At 39.1% G+C, this 19,480-nt stretch overlaps 1 protein-coding gene across 7 annotated transcripts in view; it reads right to left on the minus strand.

Moving 5' to 3' along the window:
- OTUD7A (OTU deubiquitinase 7A) overlaps positions 1-19,480 on the minus strand; it is a 117,520-nt gene continuing 98,040 nt past the window's right edge. For 6 of the 7 annotated variants that reach the window (XM_052671826.1, XM_052671825.1, XM_052671827.1 and 3 more), the window contains 5 exons: positions 16,075-16,202; positions 14,283-14,432; positions 8,253-8,367; positions 7,909-7,993; positions 1-6,110 (listed from right to left, as the gene is read on the minus strand). In XM_052671826.1, the coding sequence (XP_052527786.1) occupies positions 4,677-6,110; positions 7,909-7,993; positions 8,253-8,367; positions 14,283-14,432; positions 16,075-16,202 (1,912 nt within the window). In that variant the 3' untranslated portion in view covers positions 1-4,676. The remainder of the gene's footprint in view (positions 6,111-7,908; positions 7,994-8,252; positions 8,368-14,282; positions 14,433-16,074; positions 16,203-19,480) is intronic. The other variant, XM_052671830.1, reaches the window with a different exon arrangement.

A 19,480-nucleotide genomic window follows, 5' to 3' on the forward strand; every position in this document is an offset into this window, starting at 1 on the left:
TTTCCAGATGAATGTTTATTCATAAGCTGCTTATAAAAGTGGCTATTGGTAGAGACCAGAAGGAAGAATGGAAGGAGATAGGGAGGAACAGTGTTTTACCAAAAATATATAAAGAAAAATTTAAAGCTTTTCAATTAAGAAAAAAAACCTGTGTATTCAACTCTCATTAGACACAGATGTGCACAACAGACAGCAGTTAGAAACAACACACACATTTTTACAAAGCTTTCTTTTCGTGGTTAATTTCTACCAGCACTTTGGAAGGTAACCTACTAAAATGATGACCCTGTTCATAATAAAGGCGCAAAATATTGCTCTGTAGCATATTTTGAAAATAATATAAAAATAATTTCTATATTACAGTTTAAACTTGGCTTGTAAAATTCCAACATAACACAGCCTTAAGTCTACAAACAGAACATACTTACAAACACCGCGGTGGTTTTTTCCTCTCATTTATAACAATACAGTATTTTTAGTCACGTACGTAGGAAATTGATGTGCAAATTAAAAGAGGGATTAGTGCCTGATACCAAAATAGCTAAAGTTCTATGCTGTATACCTTTTGGTGATCCTCTCTGTAAGCTGTCGTACCTTAAAACAAATACGCTCCAAATACACTGACAGAGACAAAGTACACAAAGCTGAAAAGCCATCCACAATCAGCATGTTACTCCTCTGGACCTCTGTCTGAGATCACTGTGGTATCTGTCAACACACAGGTTCCTGACTGCAGAGCATTCCCAGTGTGAAGACCTTAGTTCTGTGTTAGCTCATGCTCTGCTCTGACATCCAGCTTGCAAGCATTTTAAGTGTCCGTGAAGCACCTGACTTAAGGCCCCCTCTGCTAATGGCATTCTGTCTGCACATTTCAGAGGACAGCACATTTAGCCCACAAAGACTTAAAGCATCCCTCTGCTCCTCAGGCACAATTCTCATCCATTCTCTCATTGGAAGAGCACCGATAAGCAGCCTGAGAACAAGCACTGGCTGAAGGGCTCTGGCCTCCATCCCAACAACATCTAGGCTAAGTTTTTTAACAGTTATGTTACGTTTCTGAAAATAAGCAGTCTCCTTTATGTCAGGAAGACTGTTCATATTGGTGAAGTTGAGCACCAGAGTAATTGTTTGCAGAATCAGGGAGTTGGAGGGCAGTATTTTGTCAGATCTGTGCTGTGCATTTTTTGATATCTACACATTCATCATCACAAGAGAAGTAGATTACCCTGAATATGCCTGTATGTATATTGCCTCGGCAGACTGCTTTGATCTGCAGTCAAACGGTGCACAAACCCATGTTAAGCATCTCTCCTCAATGCTTTCTCTATCCAGTGATACTGCTCATACCATGAGTTTTGTGATTTTAGAAAAGATGACCCTGAAGACTTCACTTGGCCTATTTAGATGCACTAAGAAATAAGCAACGCAATCTCCAAATACAGCGTTTTACTTTCACTGATGCTTCTCATGCTACCTTTGACTTAAGAAGAAGGAAGTAACTGCTAAAGGAATCTGGGTCACAATCACTGTTTCCACTGCAGTTATAAAGCATAATTAATTATATTAACAACAGGTTAATCAATCATTCAAAAATCACTAAAAAATTTAAAAGTTGCTTTTGGTAATCTGTGCCACCTTCTTCTGAATGAGCTGCTTGTTGGCCGCCTGTTACAACTGACACCCACATCTGAAAAGAATGCTCAAAGTCTAGCAATAGCTTATTAACTCCTTGTAGAGAATTTTAAGTGGAACTTCAATACAAAGCATGACTGAAACCCATTATGTATTACAGGCCTACAGTGTTATGAACAGACCTTCATATGTTTTAAAAATTTCAGCTTCCTCCAATCTAAGTATCTCCTGGTGATTCTGCTGCTGTTCTGGGAGGGTGTAATCAACCCAGGCTTTTAGTTTCTGGATAACAGTGATGATGTCCAATTGCCATAAAAGAGAAAAAAGGCACATACAATGGTAAATGTAAACGTGTATTGCAGCCACACGAGCTAACAGAAAAAATGAGCAGGGATCTCCAAAACCAAGTGATTTCTGTACAGCTTGGGCTCAGTGGTAACTTACAAGTTCCGACAGGGGGCCAGGTCAGGCAAAGACTGACACAATCACTATTAGATGAGTCCTTTATCTAAATACTGACCTTCTGTAAACTTCATGTTGTGAATAGCATATCTTAAAAACATATTCACAAACAATTCCACTGAAAAATGGAAAGCAGTAAATTCCCATGGCAATTCCTTGGTTTTAGACACGCACTGTCATTGCTCCCCTCGTTCAGAAGGAAATACCTGACTCAGATCCATACCAAAGTGCGTCCAAAGGTGCACTTTGCTGCTAATACAGTGCTTCTTAAGCACAACTTCGCACAAACATTCCCTAGAGCATCAAATGCAACCACTACTGTAATGCTCTAAGAATTCTTAAATATTTATAATATGAAGTATTACCCTGTCAGATTCATCCACCTCAACAGCAAATACAATATCATCCAATGTCTCATCTAACATATTCTGACCTAACTTAACTTGAAACCACAGATTTCTTTGGCAATGAGAACTTGCATGTCATCACAACATTTACCCCAAACAGGTCACTGCTTACCAGTGTTTTCTACCAGTCACACATTTTAGAACCTGCTTACCTTAAGGACAGAAGTCCCAATGAGTTTTAATTCCTCATTAGGCTTCCCAATACTTCCCTTTTATGAAAGGCTGCAAATTCAGTGACATCCAGTGTGTGCTCAGTATACTGCTCACATATATGAAGTACAAGTCTGGATTCATGGAACAGCAAACAAGGGATGGACCAGGGCTTTGAGGAGCAGCTGATGGCCTTACTCTGAAAGTGTTCTTTAAATCTCTTTAAATTAGGCAGTCAATTTTAAGTACGTGTTCAGTTTCATACATTTCTGAGGGATGTGAGCAAGTGTGTATGGGCTTTTCAGAAACATCAGCATAAGGCTGTGTTGTGTTTCATGGGCTCCTTCACACACGGCTTTGAGACTAGTTAGCGTTAACTGTGTACAAGCCAACCATGCCAGGAGTCAAAACGAGTACACTAGAAAAGCAGCAGAAACAATGATCCCTGCAGGCTGGAAAAATGCTATTCTGTAATGCACAAGGCAGGACTCGTGTCCTGCACCTTGAGATGGCAGAGAAGCATTTTTGAAGGCAATGCTATGCTGTACTTCCTTGTGGAAAATGAGCTTAAAAAAAACGTAGGGACACGGCTGATGAACCACTGCTCACAAGCACAACTACAGAGAAGATCCACTCTTGCTAGATTATGCCAACAGGTGGTGGGAATGGCATAAAAAATGCATATGCCATACTCAACAAAACATGCTAATTTCAAGCATCTACTTGAACAGCATTTCTGGTATTTGCGTTACAGAAATGCTTCTATGAACACAGCTTTATTTTCAAAGGTACTGCAAATATTTATGTAAGTATCTGGAAATCAGATTTGTGCACATCTGTGCTAGGAGAAGGCGTTTGTACCTGTAGGCATTTAATAGCCATCTTGAAACCTCCAGGTAGATGTATGGCTTGCTCAAGATGAAACAAAAACAGGGGTCAAATGTCTTCAAGAAATGCTCAGAAGTAATTATGTTTGCAGTAACTATCAGTCAACAACATTGGAAAAGGAATAAACAAATAACGATTACATTTATATAATGGCTAAGGCAATCTGGGGATGCAATACATTTGTTTTGACAAGCAGTTCATTCAGCTCCAGATTGATCCTACATTTCCTAGCTGGTCATCAAATTTTCCAAATCTAACAGAATTTTTAGATTTTGATTTTAAAATAGTTTTTTCCCCAAATTTAGCAGCAATGAAAATACTGAGATTCAGGTGCCCAAAATTATACTGAGTTTTATATGAATTTTCTTTGTCTTTTTTTTTTTTTTTTCCTTAGGAAGTGAAGTCTTGCAGGTCATGTTTTTATATAAAACGCGTTTACAAATTCAATACAGGTAAAAATGGCGCAAATCTACTTTATAATGGAGATGTACAAATAACTGCTGAGAACTTAAAATCAGGAAGAGCTACAGCCCTGGTGAATTCAGACCTTTCACCTCCAGTTTCCTAGAATATTCCGTCTCAAACTAAAGTGAGTATGAACATCAGTGCTAGTGCAGTATGCTGCCATCTTAAAAGTGTGCGTTATGCAAAAGTTGCTACCCTCCAGAAAGAAAGAAAAGCTATGAAAAACTTATTCTTGCTGAGGAAAAAAATACTCTCATGACAGCTATAGAATTTCAAATGTTTACAAGGCAGATACTACCCTACTACAACACCACATCTCCGGTATTATGACTTTCCCCTATCATACTACTACCTGAGTGATGTCAGTGTAAATTCAGGCACCATTAGTAAATTTTTGACCAAACATACACACAGCACTGACAAAGAAGTAAACAACCCTTCAGCTTACCCAGAGTATGTAAAAAAGACACTGACAAAATGGAAAATAATATATATTTTTTTATGATAAATTAATCCTATTATTTCCTCATTGCCCAGGAAAAGCGAAAAGCTAGACACTATTTACTCATCAATCCTTTATTCTTTTTTGAAGGATTCCTTTTACTGCAATTCAACACCGTTTACTCTGCAAGTAAGAAAATGGTAAAACTAAATATAGTCACGGAAGAATCCTCAATGCCTGTGTCCCTTACTTTCCCTCTCCCTGCGCTTCAGCTCTTCTTTGTAGCAGTACGAACAGTAATTGTCAGTCTCAGGACGACCATAAAAGGAACAGTTATCCTTCTTACAGCGGTTCTGCTGGATGGGATATATTGGGCAAACTGTGCTTCTGCCTTGATTTTTATCATTGTTCAACCAGGTCTGAGGAGCATCCTCATCAGCATATTCTAAGCAGTCTCTAATGTCGCCAGTATTAAATCCATTAGTGTATGTCTGAGACTTGTGTTCAGTAGGCATGGCATAGCTCAGTGATTCCACTGTGTTCACTGTGCGGATACCAGTTATCCGGGCCGGGCTGTAGCTCTGAGAAGACAGTGATCTGTTCTGCTGGGGATACGTGGCACAGGTTTTTAACGTGCCAACCACTGGCTTGTAAGTGTCATCTTGGAAGCTCGATGGCTTGGAGTTGACATCATGCAAATGGATGACACTCTGCCTTTGAACAGGTGGTGTATGGCTATAGTGGGCAGACACTGGAATGGGTCCACTTTTCTTAGCACCATTACTAGGTGAAGAAAATGACCCTGGAGTGGGACTAGTGCGATCTTTAAATTTTAAAACCAGTTGAGTCGTATGGCTTTGAGGCAAGACAGGTGATGCCCTATCCTGAGGAGATGTTTCTGACTTCTCTTTTGAATACGCTTCTGGCTCCAGCTTCCTACTAGATGACCCATTCAGCGCAGCCTTTTTCTCAGCATCCTTTCTTTTCTGTTCCTGCTCAGCATTGAAACGCTCCTGCGCGCTGGTTAGGTAATAACCAATCATCTCCTCATGGAACTGATGCCTGTGGCTGGTCAAAAGAAGGCCAGCAAAAATAAACTTGCGTTCACCCTGCATGGCCGCTCTCAAAATATTGAGGCTGAGTTTCACATCAGTGCTGTATTTCCATGGATCAGCCTGCTTGTCAGACAAGGATTTTGTGTTCATCTTTTCAATGGGTGAGTTGCTAGCTCTGTCAGTAGGAGATGGGGTGGTCTTTTCAGATGGAGAAGTGCTTGCAGACTGCCCAGACTCTTCTTTGCTTCCTTTTCGAGACTTAGACTTCTTCTCTTTGACTTTCTCCATGGTGTCACCGTTTTTTCCATTCCCTGAATTTGCCCTGCTCATTTTGCCATGCACCAGGCCTCCAAGACCGCCCATATTCTTTTTCAGCTTAATTCCTAGGGTTTTACTGAGGCTTCCTATTTTATTGGCAACTGAATCCGTCCTGTTTTTGTCTTTATCCTTCCTCTGTTTGTCCTTTTCTTTTTCTTTATTGTTTTTTCCATTACTGCCGTTGGAATTACTACAGATGGAATCTCGGTCCGAGTCCATTGAGTCAGCCAGAGATTGAACGTCCTCCCCAGCTGAAGCTGTAGGGGATTCTGGTTGAGCCAAAGGGGCCTGCTATGGAAAATTAATTATAATTAGATACAGAAAAAGCAGTTTCATACAGGGACTTGGTGCAAAAAAGTATTATCTAATAAAGACTTTCAAAGTGACTTTAGAAGTGTACTTTTTATACTGACATTTTATACTGGTTTCTTTCTTATTTGGCTGTGCTACCTATCCTGCTTGCTCCTGCAGTGGCTTTTGGCTCACTCCAAGCTCATCTGAAGAGTAGAGGTCAGTCATTCAGAAGTTCTGTGAAAATCATTGTCTGAATGATGGAGAGACTCAAGTTAGTGCTCTCATCAAGAAGTCTGCAGCTCAACCTCCCTGTTCACACTGACCAGCAGAGTGGCTGCAACCAGTCACTGAACTGGAAGCATCCACAGTACTTGCAGCCTCTCAGCAAGCAGACAGAAGATCAGAAGAGAACTGATACCACAGCAATGGAAAATTAGCAAGGTTCTGCTGAAAGCTGTGAGGGGTGTGCAGCATACAAATCTGTCTGTAGTAATATTTCAAAATTCCTGATGTTCATAAAACAACTTAGTTAATTTCTTCGTTGTTCAGGCCTCCGGTCCTTTTACATCAGTGCTACAATGCAACAGAGCTAAACATCTTGTCTGACATAGCAAATTTAATCACATAGACCAATAAGGTCTGCTCACTCTTACTGAAAATTCAATGCAGATAAAACTGATGCAAGACATCTGAGTTCCAAGTCATGTTTTAGGTAAGGTGATAAAGTATCTTCCTTGACAATGTGTAGTAAGAGGATCCTAGGACAATTTCAAATCTGTCTGCAGTCACTTAGTCCTGCAAAACTTAGTTTTGCATCCAGGCATCACAAAACACCAATCTGCTCAAGATAAATATGAGACACTTAACTAACCATAGTGATATAGAACCACTCTGGAGATGTATACACCTTCACTGAAGAAATGCACACTTGTTTCTTGTCCCTGAGTACTTAAATGTCCTCTTGTCTGGAATCCTGAAGCAGGGAGAGGTAACGCAGGTCTCATGTCGTTTCAGGCTCACAGCTTACAATTACAGGACAATTTTGCCTCTCCTTTTTCTGATGTGGTGGCCACTGCTTTAGGGTGAAACTATAGAAAAATGGATTTTTTTTCCTCTCCTGCAGCTTGTTAAACTCTTTTTCCTTTTGTGTAGTGTTTCTCCTTTCAAATACCATCTGTGCAGGCTGTCTAAATCACCACCATCTTCTCCTAGCAACCTTTTGCCTTTAGACTAACCCCTCAATCTATTCAATGTAATTTGCAGAGAAATTTGCAGCTGATGAGGTGCCAGCTGGGCATAGTTCTAAGATAGTTTTTTAAAAGAACCAGGCTCCAGTTCACTGCCAGTCTGTGGCCTTTTGTCAGCCAGTCTACACTGGAGGCTATCCAGGAGTCCAAATCTGTTCTTAAAAAGAGAAAGGGCTGGGGTCTAGTGACCTAACAGTGGTATTAGGAGAGCAAGCCAAGGTTCTGAGAAAAAAATAGTTAGAGAATGCCTGTTTTATTTTTCTGAACTGAAGGGGATACTGAAATAGATAAGAGAAAGATAAAGCTAGAAAATACACTTCAGAATGGAATGTAAGTTGCAAAAATACACAAGAAACTGTCTTAAAGACAGAACACTAGAAATCTACAAGCCTAGTGGCACTGACGGTGTGCCACAAGTGACTTGTCTCTGCTGCTAGGATACAGGTGGTTTCAGGCAGCTGGCCAGGACATGCAGCCTACCCTACGCAACACTTTATTGTGCCTCATATCACTTATTTGGTTTAGACTGAGGAGGAAGTTTACCTTACCCGTGTTTCAGATGGTATGCGAATCCACGTTACATTCATATAGCTGTGTAGAAGATTAAGCTTTGCCTCAAGAGACAGAATCAAACTAAGGATGAAAACAGAAAGGAACACACAGTCAAAAACACACTGAGAAAAGAAGTGTATATGGAGAGATAACACTGCCAGCACAACAGCAGCCTGATCTGTGACCATCAGCTGGAGACCCACCCACCCACCCACCTCCTCTCCCATGTAGCCAGAAAACAAGAACAAAGCTCCTTCTGGTAGCAGCTCTCTCAGTACTTAGATTAGGTATGGCTCAAGACATTTTACTGCTTCATACTAAAGCCACAGGAAGGTCTTACTTGGCCAGTTTGGTGTTGTCATTGTCATCTTTTCCCCATTCCCAGTCTTTCCCAGGATCGACCGCAAAGTGCAAAGGCAGTAGCTTATGTTCAGAGTCAGTCAGGGGGATCACCGCTAAAGTAGAGATAAAACAAGGATCGGGGTGGGAGCGTGGAACAGAGACAAAAGATTAAGCTGTGAGAAGCAGTTAAAAAACGCGGGTAAAGAAGAAGGCCAGAAGTTGGATATGCCACAGTACTGGCTCATCCCTATTTTGATGTTTGTGTGACAAGAGGAAGGGGAGAGTAACGCTCTGATTGCTACTGGCAATAGTCACCAAGAGGCATCACGGATAACAACACCATTTTGGATTGCACAGTAAGTACTTCCCAGAGACAGAACAACTGAAAGCAATAAGATTTTGAATTATTCCTCTGCATCTCATACAGATGTGCACGTTTGCTAAATATTTTCATTTTCAGGTTTGTCAGTGGAAAACAAAACCATGCTAAGAAATAAAAATATACTGATAATGGCGTTATGTGACAAAGCAAGCAGTTGGTACAGGTGTTCTGGACTCAAACTGTGAATTAGCATAATTGAGGAGCAAAGATCAACATATATATGAGCTAAGAGGTCAGTTTAAGACCTGCCTTGAGTGCAGGGGAAACAGCATTACTGCTGTAATAACCCAGCATCACTGTCAATCTGCTTTGGCTGTTCTGTTCTTGCCCCTCCCTGCCAGAGCTCTGCCTTCTGACATATCTTAATGACTCTGCTTTACATTCAGCATGCAGAGATCACACTTTGATTTCATGGAGTGTCTATCATCCATCACCACCAATAAACTAAGAGAAAAGCACTGTCAGCTTTAATTAAAACCAGCAATTTACTTCCATTTCATTAGAAAACAGTCAGAAAGCTGCTGAGGGATCAGGCAGGATCTTCAGCAATGCAGGTCACTGCTGTTTCTCTGACAGCCAGTCAAGGAATTAAGTTTTCTGTGCCACAGCCCTTAAGGACTATAGTTATACAGCTATTCCAGCAAAGTCAAGAAGCAAAGAATACAGAGAAATCATGCAGCAACATGGTGGTGAATTACTGCAAGTTTATGGCATTTATTGGTTATGTGTTGATTACTGCATTTCTTGCAGTTCAGAAAATATGCTATCAAACAAAGACAGAGCATCTTTGGCTAAGTGTTACTCTTAGCAGAATGCAGGAAATATAAACTGCATTTTTATTAACATTGTTAAGTTGGGATTAGATTCAGATAGCTTGACAACTGCTAAAAATATGCTTATTTTTCATCTTTATCTGAAGGTCTGGTAATGGTCAAAACTCCCGAATTTCGTGGAAATGTTGCCCCCTACTGCCTGTAGAAGGTAATTCCTGAAATATTTCCCCCTTTCTAACAGCAAATACAGTACAGAACAGCTAGAGACTGATCAGCTTCAGCTGCTGATTGCCTATACAATATCTCTATTATTACCTGGAGAAATACTCTTCAGGTTAGATTATAAATACTGTGCCTGGCTATAAGAGATGCTTCTTTTAAGAAGTCGGAGCTCAAAGGTCTCAGTCCTCTAACAGTTCACAATCTGGCCACATACAGCGGTGCCTTTGCCATCCTGTTCTGACCCTCACAATTGCCCTCTCCCTTCCACCATACCAAAGCTGCCAACACCTCTGTGTTGGCAAGATACAAGAGCATCCGTGTGCCCATCTATTTCCTGTCACAGCATCTGAAGAACAAGCACGATGCTGTTAGCTGCCAGCAGTCTCTAACAGCAACCAGTTTTGCAGCTGAATGCCAAAGCATTCCCTTCGCGCCAGATTGAATGCCAAGTGTTCTCTGCTGCTTCATAGAATTGAAGCTTGTGTATTCCAGACCCTGCAGTAAAACATGTAAAGCCAGATCATACAAAATAAATACTATTATTATATTATGGAGGCATGATCTACAGGAAGACAACTCTGCAATTTCTAATAGATATGTGTAGAACCTGGTAACTTAATGGTATGGAGAATGTAAGAATTAGCTCTGCAGGCTTCAATTTCTCACAGGGCATTTCACATCATTCATCAGTATAATGTTTAGAAAATGGCTCCAATGTGAAAAGCTTTTTCATAAGAGCTCTTCTACAGATTGAGTTGGAAGGCTGCTGCACTGTCCCGGTGTGTAATGCAAAGGCTGGAGCCATTGCCCAGCATCTCCTTGCAGATCCCTGGAATAGCTTTGTGCTACTGAAGGCTCAGCAAGTTGGCTGGATTCATTTTCTCATTGTATATCTGACTTACAGATCAACTTTTTTTTTTTCTTTTTTTTTTTTCTTTCCATTTTTATGTTATGATTCTGTTTCCACCAACATTAAGGCTGCCACGTGCAACATGCAGTGCTGCCCATATCATGCGATCTCACTTAAAAAAAACAAAAAAACAAAAAAACAACAAAAAACTCAGTTCCTTCCAAGAAGAACGACTCAATTGGATACCAGATTCTTTCATGAAAATGTTTATAATAAAATCTGTCCTTCAACAGTTTTTCCTTGTTTCAACATTGTGATGAACAGCTTTCTCTCTGTTGACAACTGCACAGCTGCAGCATGCTCACTGTCCCATAACCATGGGAAATACCAAAACACATCCAAAATCAGATGGAATGCATGCAGTGTTAGGGAACTGAATGTAAGATATTCAGTTGCCTCTAACCCACTCTCTGGGAAGAAGAACTAAAAGAAATTCATTCAGGAGATCTCAAAAACCACATGTTCCACATTTATGAGTACATATATTCATTAGGGATTTAAAACACCTCTGCAGTCACCAGCAAAAAAACGTGGAGGACTCACAGCTAATGTCAAGCTCCTCTTCACTGGATTCTTCTAAAGCCACATCACATCTTTAGCAAAAAACACTCTTCCCTTCTCCACCAAAGGAGCGAAGACAGACATGAGCTCATCTGAGCTCTGCTTGTCTTGATCTGCTTACTATTAGCTTTGAATTTCATGAAAGTGGAACTGGAAGCTTAAGTGGACAAGATTTATTCACAGCAGGCTGGAGTTAGAAGTTTGATTTGAGACTGGAAAGCCACACACATACCCCTCTTTCTGTGCTGGGTGTCAGCACAGCAATCTGTAGATGACAGCTGGATTAATTCATTTTATACCCATACTTACATAAACTTAAATGAGCTTTGTAGCTTAATGATTTTTTAAAATGTGGAGCTTTAGCAATAATGGTCATTTAAACCTATCATCAAAATATTCCATTTTTCATAAGAAATACTGGAAAAACAAAATGGCTTATAGAAGTGTACACCATCTTAAAGCAACAACAGTGCTCAAGTATCTTAGACTTTCTCTACATTAATTGTGCTCCAGCACTACGGAAGACACAGAAGTAAAGAGCACCACCCCTTTGTACAGACCGCCAAATGGTGACTCAGGTGACTATTTGCTCTCAGAAGAACGTGGTAGCAATGAAATCAGGAGCCTGCCTGCTTACAGTCTACCTACTTAGGAGTCTATGTTCCTTCAAACATGTATTTAAATCCATCTAGCTGGCTTCCAACCAGACGCAAGCTCTAGAACTACTGGCTTAGCATTTCACAACATACCAGTAGTGTAAACTGTTATAATACATATGGAGAATGTCCTAACATCAAAATCTCATGGCAATCTAAATGGCCAATTGTGTAAATATTAGGTCTGACAGCAACTAAATTACCATTTCACAAAATTTATAAATATTTTCTTTGACTTTGAATTTATTAGGCTTTTCCCATGATTTTATTAAAATGGCCTGTGTTAATGCTGCTGGGGGTTGTTTTTGCTTCTGTTTTAGGTTTAGGGGATGTTTTTCCTTTGTTTATTTTCGTTCTGTCAACTGTAAACTCTCAGTGCTAGGTACTGTTTTGTATGTGCATGAGATACTTGGGGAAGAATAGAAAGGGAAAAGAAATAACTGGGTGGACATGTCTCCCTTTAATCCAATACATATCCAGTGCAGCTTCCACACAGGCGATTATGCTAATTGTTGAGGTAGAGCTGACTACTGGAGTGTTCACCTTTGAGATTTAGCAAAAACTGAGTTGCTGATCTGTATAAAACCAATGCAGCAGGACTAAATTAGATACAAAAGAAATTTCAGAAAGGACAACTCCTAGCAAAGCAGCAAAGATGAGTGAACAGTCTTATCCGTAATACTTTGGAAGCATTTTGACTGAAGTCTAAATTTTTTAAAGTAAAGCTTTTACTAATTTGACAATTTTGCATGTATGATATATATATATTTTATATATCATATATTTTATATATATGTATATATAAAAGTGTTTGTGTACCTACATATGGCATATGAGTATATATTACCTGTGTGTACAGGTGTGCATCTTTGTCAGGAACAAGCCTCAGTGAAGGGCAAAGGGTGTGATTTAGTATGGCTACTTGATTTGAATAATTACCAGCAAAGGTAACTTTCAGTATGAAATCCCTAACTTGATCCGAAACTAATAATTAAAAAAAAAATAAAAATAATTAGATCACAAACACAATCCTTGAGAACATAAATACACAGTAATCAAAATAGCTGTTGTATGACCATAATGCTCTACAAACACTAGCAGAAATGCTTTTTTTCCTTCATTGGTTTTGTTGTTGCTTTTTTTTTTCTGCTCTTACATTAGTTCTTATTGACACCACCAAGCAGTGTTACTCATTGACCAAACTCTGGGACTAAGAAAGCAACTAATACAGCAAAAATTTTATTGTAGCCTTGTGGACCACAACACTAGCAATAATCCAGCTATGTAGGATATAGGTTCAGTGCGGACGGGGAAGAATCAAATATTAACATGCTCTAAATCCCTTAAGGTTTTCTGTTGACATTTCTATCACTTATTCTGCAAGTAGCTGCAGCTAAGTCAGACTTGCAGTATGAAGATATTAACTTCTATAGTTAGACACATATCCAGGTAACCAATGACAGGATGCAAGAGAATGACACAGAGCTGAGCAAGGGGAGGTTCAAGCTGGATATCTGGAACGGCTTCTTTACCATAAGGTGGTCAAACACTGGTCCAGGCTTACCAGAGAGGTGGTTGGTGCCCCATGTTTGTCAGCATTCAAGAGGCATTTGGGTAAGGCCCTCCACGATATGCTTTAGCTTTAGATTAGTCCTGAAAAGGTCAGGAAGTTAGGAGATCTCTGAAGATCCCTTCCAGGTGAACTATTCCACTATGTTCTGTGATACAGTGAGAGACGGATTCCCTACGAGATACTGACTTTCTACTAATGAGGGAGAGCACCCAGACTGTTCCAAACAGCAGTCTGGCTTATGAAAATTCTCAGCACATCAAGCCCAGTAGTAGCTAGTTAACTACCCTGGATTTGGGTGCTGGGAAGCAAGAGAAGGGTAGGATGACCAAGTGCTGTATTACTTCTCACAGATATCTATTAGGCAAAGAGGTCTTCAAGTTAAGGGCAGTTACAGCTACCTCCTGGGCTGCTTGCGCAGGAATTAATCCACTCCTGACATTCTTGTCAATTTTAATCCTGTATCCAAGAAGCTCAAACCTGACACACAAAAGTTTGTTCAGACTTTGTTGTCACTATTACAAAGTTAAACAGAAGATAAGGTATAAAGATAAAAACATTTTCACTAGATGTTTTAAAATGGAAAAACAAGTACATTTAGTGTACTAGAAGAGGCCTTTCATTACCTAATTCACACTTAGCTTTCTAAATGCTTTACAAACCCTAATTAACACAGTCCTTCAAGAACTTAGAAGCACAGCAGATAACTACAATTACAGCTATTTATATATGTAAAAAGACACAGTGATAAAGCAAAGATTAGAACTGAATAGTTCTTGGCTCACAGTTTTGATTCCACACTAAGGTCTAGACTGTAAAAAATAAAATTTAGTGGATATTGCTTCCTTTCTGATGGACACATATGCTTACAGGTCTATGAAAGTACTTAGTGCATTGTGTTCAAAATATATTCCTGAGTTTTGTGTTTATATATATTTTTGTGTTTATACATACCTTGCTCTCTCTGTTGATCTTTTTGTTCCATGGAAACAAGAGCAGAGAAATGTGCCTGATCATAGGCTAGAACCAGAGGTGAGCAGTGGCATCTGTTAGGTAGAACTTCAAGTGGCAAATAAATTCCTCCAAATGGTATAGGTGCAAATGCTGCAATGACAAAATAAGATTACTTTTTTTCTTTTAACTATGAAAAAAGACACTAATGTTGCTTTTACTGTACGTAACAGTTGTGCTACACTGTTTTCAGAACTCAAGAAGAAGAGCTCTGAAGGGGAGCAATCAATAGGGGAAACAGTCATAACAGCAGGTAAAATTTTGTTATAAAAGTATCAGGAAATACACCAAGGGCAATAATGAAAACACTCCACCTTTACATAACTTTCCTTAGCCTGTTTACTAGTAAAGATATAAAAGTATTTTAACAAAATCTTGATGACTGTTACATGTTTAACATATCCGTAAGGACAAAGCTCCATAAGGATTGCCTCTTTATTTTTATTAATAATTTTTATTTTTTTAATATTATTTATTAAATAATATTTTATTACATTGGCCCACAACGTCAGAGGTGCCTGTTGGTGGGATGGCAGCAGAAGGGCAATCCGACAAAATAGAATCTGATATGGAAGTGCAGATGAAGCAAAGGTTTAGAATTGAATTCCTCCATGTGGAAGAACTGCACCTACTGACAATTCATTGACACTTACTGAATGTTTCTGGAACCCAAACAGTGGATGTGAGCACAGTGAGACAGTGGGTGGTACATTTCAGCCACGATAACAGCAATGTGAAATATAACCATGTTCTGGAAGGCCATGCACAGGTGTCACACCATGAAATGAAGACCGCCTCAATCAGCTATCAATGCCAATCAGTGGGTTATGACCAGGGAACTGTGTATGGAGCTTAATATTGGCTTTAATATTTGGAAATGATGGTGGCAATTTTGGAATATCACAACACTTGTGTCAGGAGTGTCCCATAAATGCTCACTTGGGAACAGAATGAATACCACATGCAGGTTTGTCAGGGATTGTTAGATCAATATTAGGCTGGAAGTGACATTTTCCTCAATCTCATAATTACTGGTAGAGACATGGTGTCACCACCGAGCTGGAATCAAAACTTGCAAACCATGGAGTGCAGGCATAAGAATTTCTCACTGAAAAAAAGTTCAAAACACCCTTCATTGGGTAAAGTGATATGTACCCTCTTCTGGGGACAGGAAAGGGGTGATCCTTCTGCACTTCCAGAAACAAACAACCAACTCTGACTGCTACACTGCAACGGTGACTAAATGAAGGCTCTAACTTCCAGTCAGGCCAGAGATGATATGCTTTCTTTTGCAACACAACAACACCAGGCCTCATAGCAGTTTGAAGATTGTAGAGTACATCGTCAGTCTTGGCTGAACTGTCCTACTGCACCCATCATACAGTCTGGATTTGGCACCTTCTGACTTCCATCTGCTCAGGCCAATGAAAGATGGACTGCATGGGGAACATTTTACAAGGAACATCATGGCACCTGTGAATCAAGAGGTCTTCTCCACTAGTGCAGATTTTTATGAGTGCAGCATGCCAGCTCATGTCCATTGCTGGAGAAAATGCATAACTAATGGTAGCAACTATGTTGGAAAACAGAGTTTTGTAGCTGAGAATTTACTCAATCAAATAGTGTTATCATACTCTTTGTAGCTACTGCAGCTTCCATGAAAATAAATAGGAGGCATTCGTTTTGGAGTGACCGAGGTAAATAGGGGCATCAATTTCCATTGAAAAACTCTTACCTTCTCCACCAGAGTCTCGTAACATTGTGTCTGCTACTACAACAATAGGTCGTCTTAAAATGTGGGCCAAGACAAAAACGTGGAACTCTTCTAAGCTCTCATACACTGGATCTTCTGAATTATCAACCCTGGAAGACACAGCATTTAAACTTCAGAAAACCAACCCAGGGCAGCTATTTCCTCTTCCTTGTTACTCATACTCCTACTCTTCTGAAACACACATTCCAGTTACTGAAATAAACCAAGAGAAATTGGAAAGAAAAACATATTTTTGGGAATAAAGTAAGAGCTACAGAAAATGTTTTTACTTGCAGACACCACGCAGGCTTATTAGTCATCAAAATTCATTACTGAGATATTGTCTGGTAGCGTAGCTAGAACTGAAAAGGTAAATCTCAGGCAAACTGCTGGTGGACAACTGCTTCCAATCACAAAAACAGTCATTTCACATGACAACATGGGCAGAGAGATTCTGCAATGGAAAGCTGAAAGTTCTTCTAATTCCTCTAACCATAACACAGAAAGTTACCTTAGCAATATAAAAACAAAATCAGCCTGAGTAGGTGGAATTTAACTTGCAAAGTTGAGCAAAGCATTTTCCTCTGATCAGTACCGAAACATTCTTAAGATGGAAAAGAGTATCTGCTGAAATAACCGGAGATTCATTTTGCTATCGGTTTTCCCAGTGAGATAATTTTCACCTTCCTTTAGATTTCCAAAATCAGAATTCTAAGCATTTCATCTTGAATACATATAGATAATTGAAACAGATCAGCACATCTGGAGGTAAGATCATCCCTCCCACTTAAACATTTGCCTGAGGATGAGGTGAAAATTTTCATTTCTTTTTTAGAGAATACAGAAGGAATATAAATCAGTAGGTACTGGGGTGAGACATAGTGAACTAGTTTTATCAGGGGAGTTTCATGGTTCAGAAAACACATAGAAAAAAATCTATACAAGAATCCTACATGGTGGGGCAACTGAATGTGATAGCTGAACAATAAAACAGCACTACAGAGAAGTTGTTTTTTTTTTCCTGTAAGTTGGATCGATCCTGTTAAAAGGCCAACTACCATCTCCTTAATCTAGCTGGAGTAAGTAGAGTAGACAGGTCATATTTCATTTGCAGATTAAAATATATGGTTTATTCAGGAGCATTCCATGGGTCTAAATAGGATTAACACCCAATCAGCTTCACAGTGAGCAAGTACTTTAAAATGAGGACAAAAAAAAGCTGTTCTTGGAAGGAATTCTTAAAAACTGACATGAAATGTAACTGGAAGCCAATTAGGGCACTTGAAGAGTTTTCTGCCTTTGTTGGTTTTTTTTTTTCTCTTTTCAAATTTTTGATACCACTATGTTTATCAGACATCATGGGACAAAATCTATTAAACTCATCTTCTTTACTCATCAGAAGTATGGAAATGCCTTCCAACATCTATTTCTTCCAGATAAGGGTACTGACTGGTAACATTTTACAGTTTGACAATACAATGTTTTGCGTCCAAAATAGTCCCAAATTTTGAAGGTGGACAAAAAGAATAATTACCTTCTAAAAGAATTTGACAAATACAAGTACACACAGTATGGTGCAATTAAAAAAAAAGAAAAAGAGATTGAGCTATCTCAATCCTATCCATGATGCTTGAGGCAGTTTCTGCTCTAGTCATCATCTGATGTCTGAAAGGCACAAGCAATGAAAGAAAAGAAAGAGAATAACAGATTGTCTACTAGAAAAGATACCTGGATGTGAAAGGAATATCAGACAAGACTCACAGAATATACAGCAAGATTTGTCATATTTTCACTAGAAATTACAAAGCAAATCAGCACCTGTGAAATTCATCTACAGTCTAAACATCTATTCTCAACAGTATCACGAGTCAGAAATACAAATTCAACCACACGGTTGTATTTAAACCACCATGTATACAGAATCATAAAGGCTGGAAAGACCTCAATCATCAAGTCCAGCCATCAACCCATCACCACCACGCCCAAAAAACGTCCTTAAATGCCACGTCTACACAATGTGGCACTTGAGTCATGACTGCTCCCCCACTGGGATGGGATGCCCTTGGCCACCAAACCCAAACAAAAGAAAAAACAACCAAGTTGGAGAAACATCTACATCAACGAGGAGATAAACTTCATTACACACTGGACCTCAGCTAGCCAACTACAACAGTGTATTTGAGGAACATCATCCCTCAAATAAGACAAGTTACTAAACAGTGAAACACACTACATATCAAAAACAATCACTGTCTTCATACTGAACCTAACAGGAAGAATTCTATACCATCACCTATGCAGGGGAAAGAGATGAAGTCTTCTCTCACAAGGTTTCAATGCCTGCAATAAACTTGTTTCAGACCAAATTTACTCCAACAAATAGGGAAGCACAATCATGTAATACAATTTATCGACTAATGTCCTTAAATTCCTTAAGCTATTTGTTATCTTATTCATCTGAATAGTCTTATTTTCTCTATCTGTAAGAACTTCAAAAAGCCTTTTTCTTCCATATAGTGAATATGCAATTGCTAGGTTTGTTTTAAACATTTTTTTATGGAAAAGCTTACAAAACTTTTGACAGCAACAAGAGGGAAACAATGTAGAAGAGCATGTGCTAGTGATTGCTTGCTTGGAGTACATCACTGACTGGTAAATGCATTGGGATAATTCGCTCTCCCAAAAAGGTAACACAGATAAAAGCATTTTTTTCCAATATGTACCATTACGGTTTGGATCAGACCCAAAATACTGTATTAACCAAAGGGGATTAAAAATTATATCTCAAGTTCTGCTTTTTATTTCTTACTCTATAAAATCTCAAAACTTTTTTCTCAGGGACAAACAAGCTTGATAAAGCATTCATTAGTCGTAAGAAACATCAGCTAGTATAAAAGATGCACTATTTGCAATATTGAACCTTTTTCTATTTGCATCTTTTAAACTGCTCCATATACTGAAATATATGAAATAGTGAGAAAGGAACAGCACTCCTGTAACAGACAAACATATAAAACAATACTTGTTTTTAGGCATTACCTTTATTAAAAAAAGATCCAAACTAAATCCTCTGCAAGATGAGGGTCTTTGATGGATGCAGCAGTTTGGATATTTTCTTGCATTACTCTGAGTACCTAACCAAGTCTGAAAACCCAAATTACATATAGCTGAGAGATACTACCTATGGAACATTCTGGTGTTGCTGCAGTAAATAAAATTCTAATGACACATGGAAAAACTACAGAAACCTTTCTTCTCTTCTTACCCATTTAAAATCACCTGACTTTTTTAACAAGATGCCAACATCATATAAGACAGCGAGCCAGAAGCTGACATGCATGTCTAAAAATGAGTATCATCCACTTTCAAAGTAAGTATGTTTCAAAAT

Source organism: Tympanuchus pallidicinctus, unplaced genomic scaffold (genome assembly GCF_026119805.1).
Source record: "Tympanuchus pallidicinctus isolate F22 unplaced genomic scaffold, pur_lepc_1.0 scaffold12, whole genome shotgun sequence".
In the NCBI taxonomy this organism is placed as follows: Eukaryota; Metazoa; Chordata; class Aves; order Galliformes; family Phasianidae; genus Tympanuchus; species Tympanuchus pallidicinctus.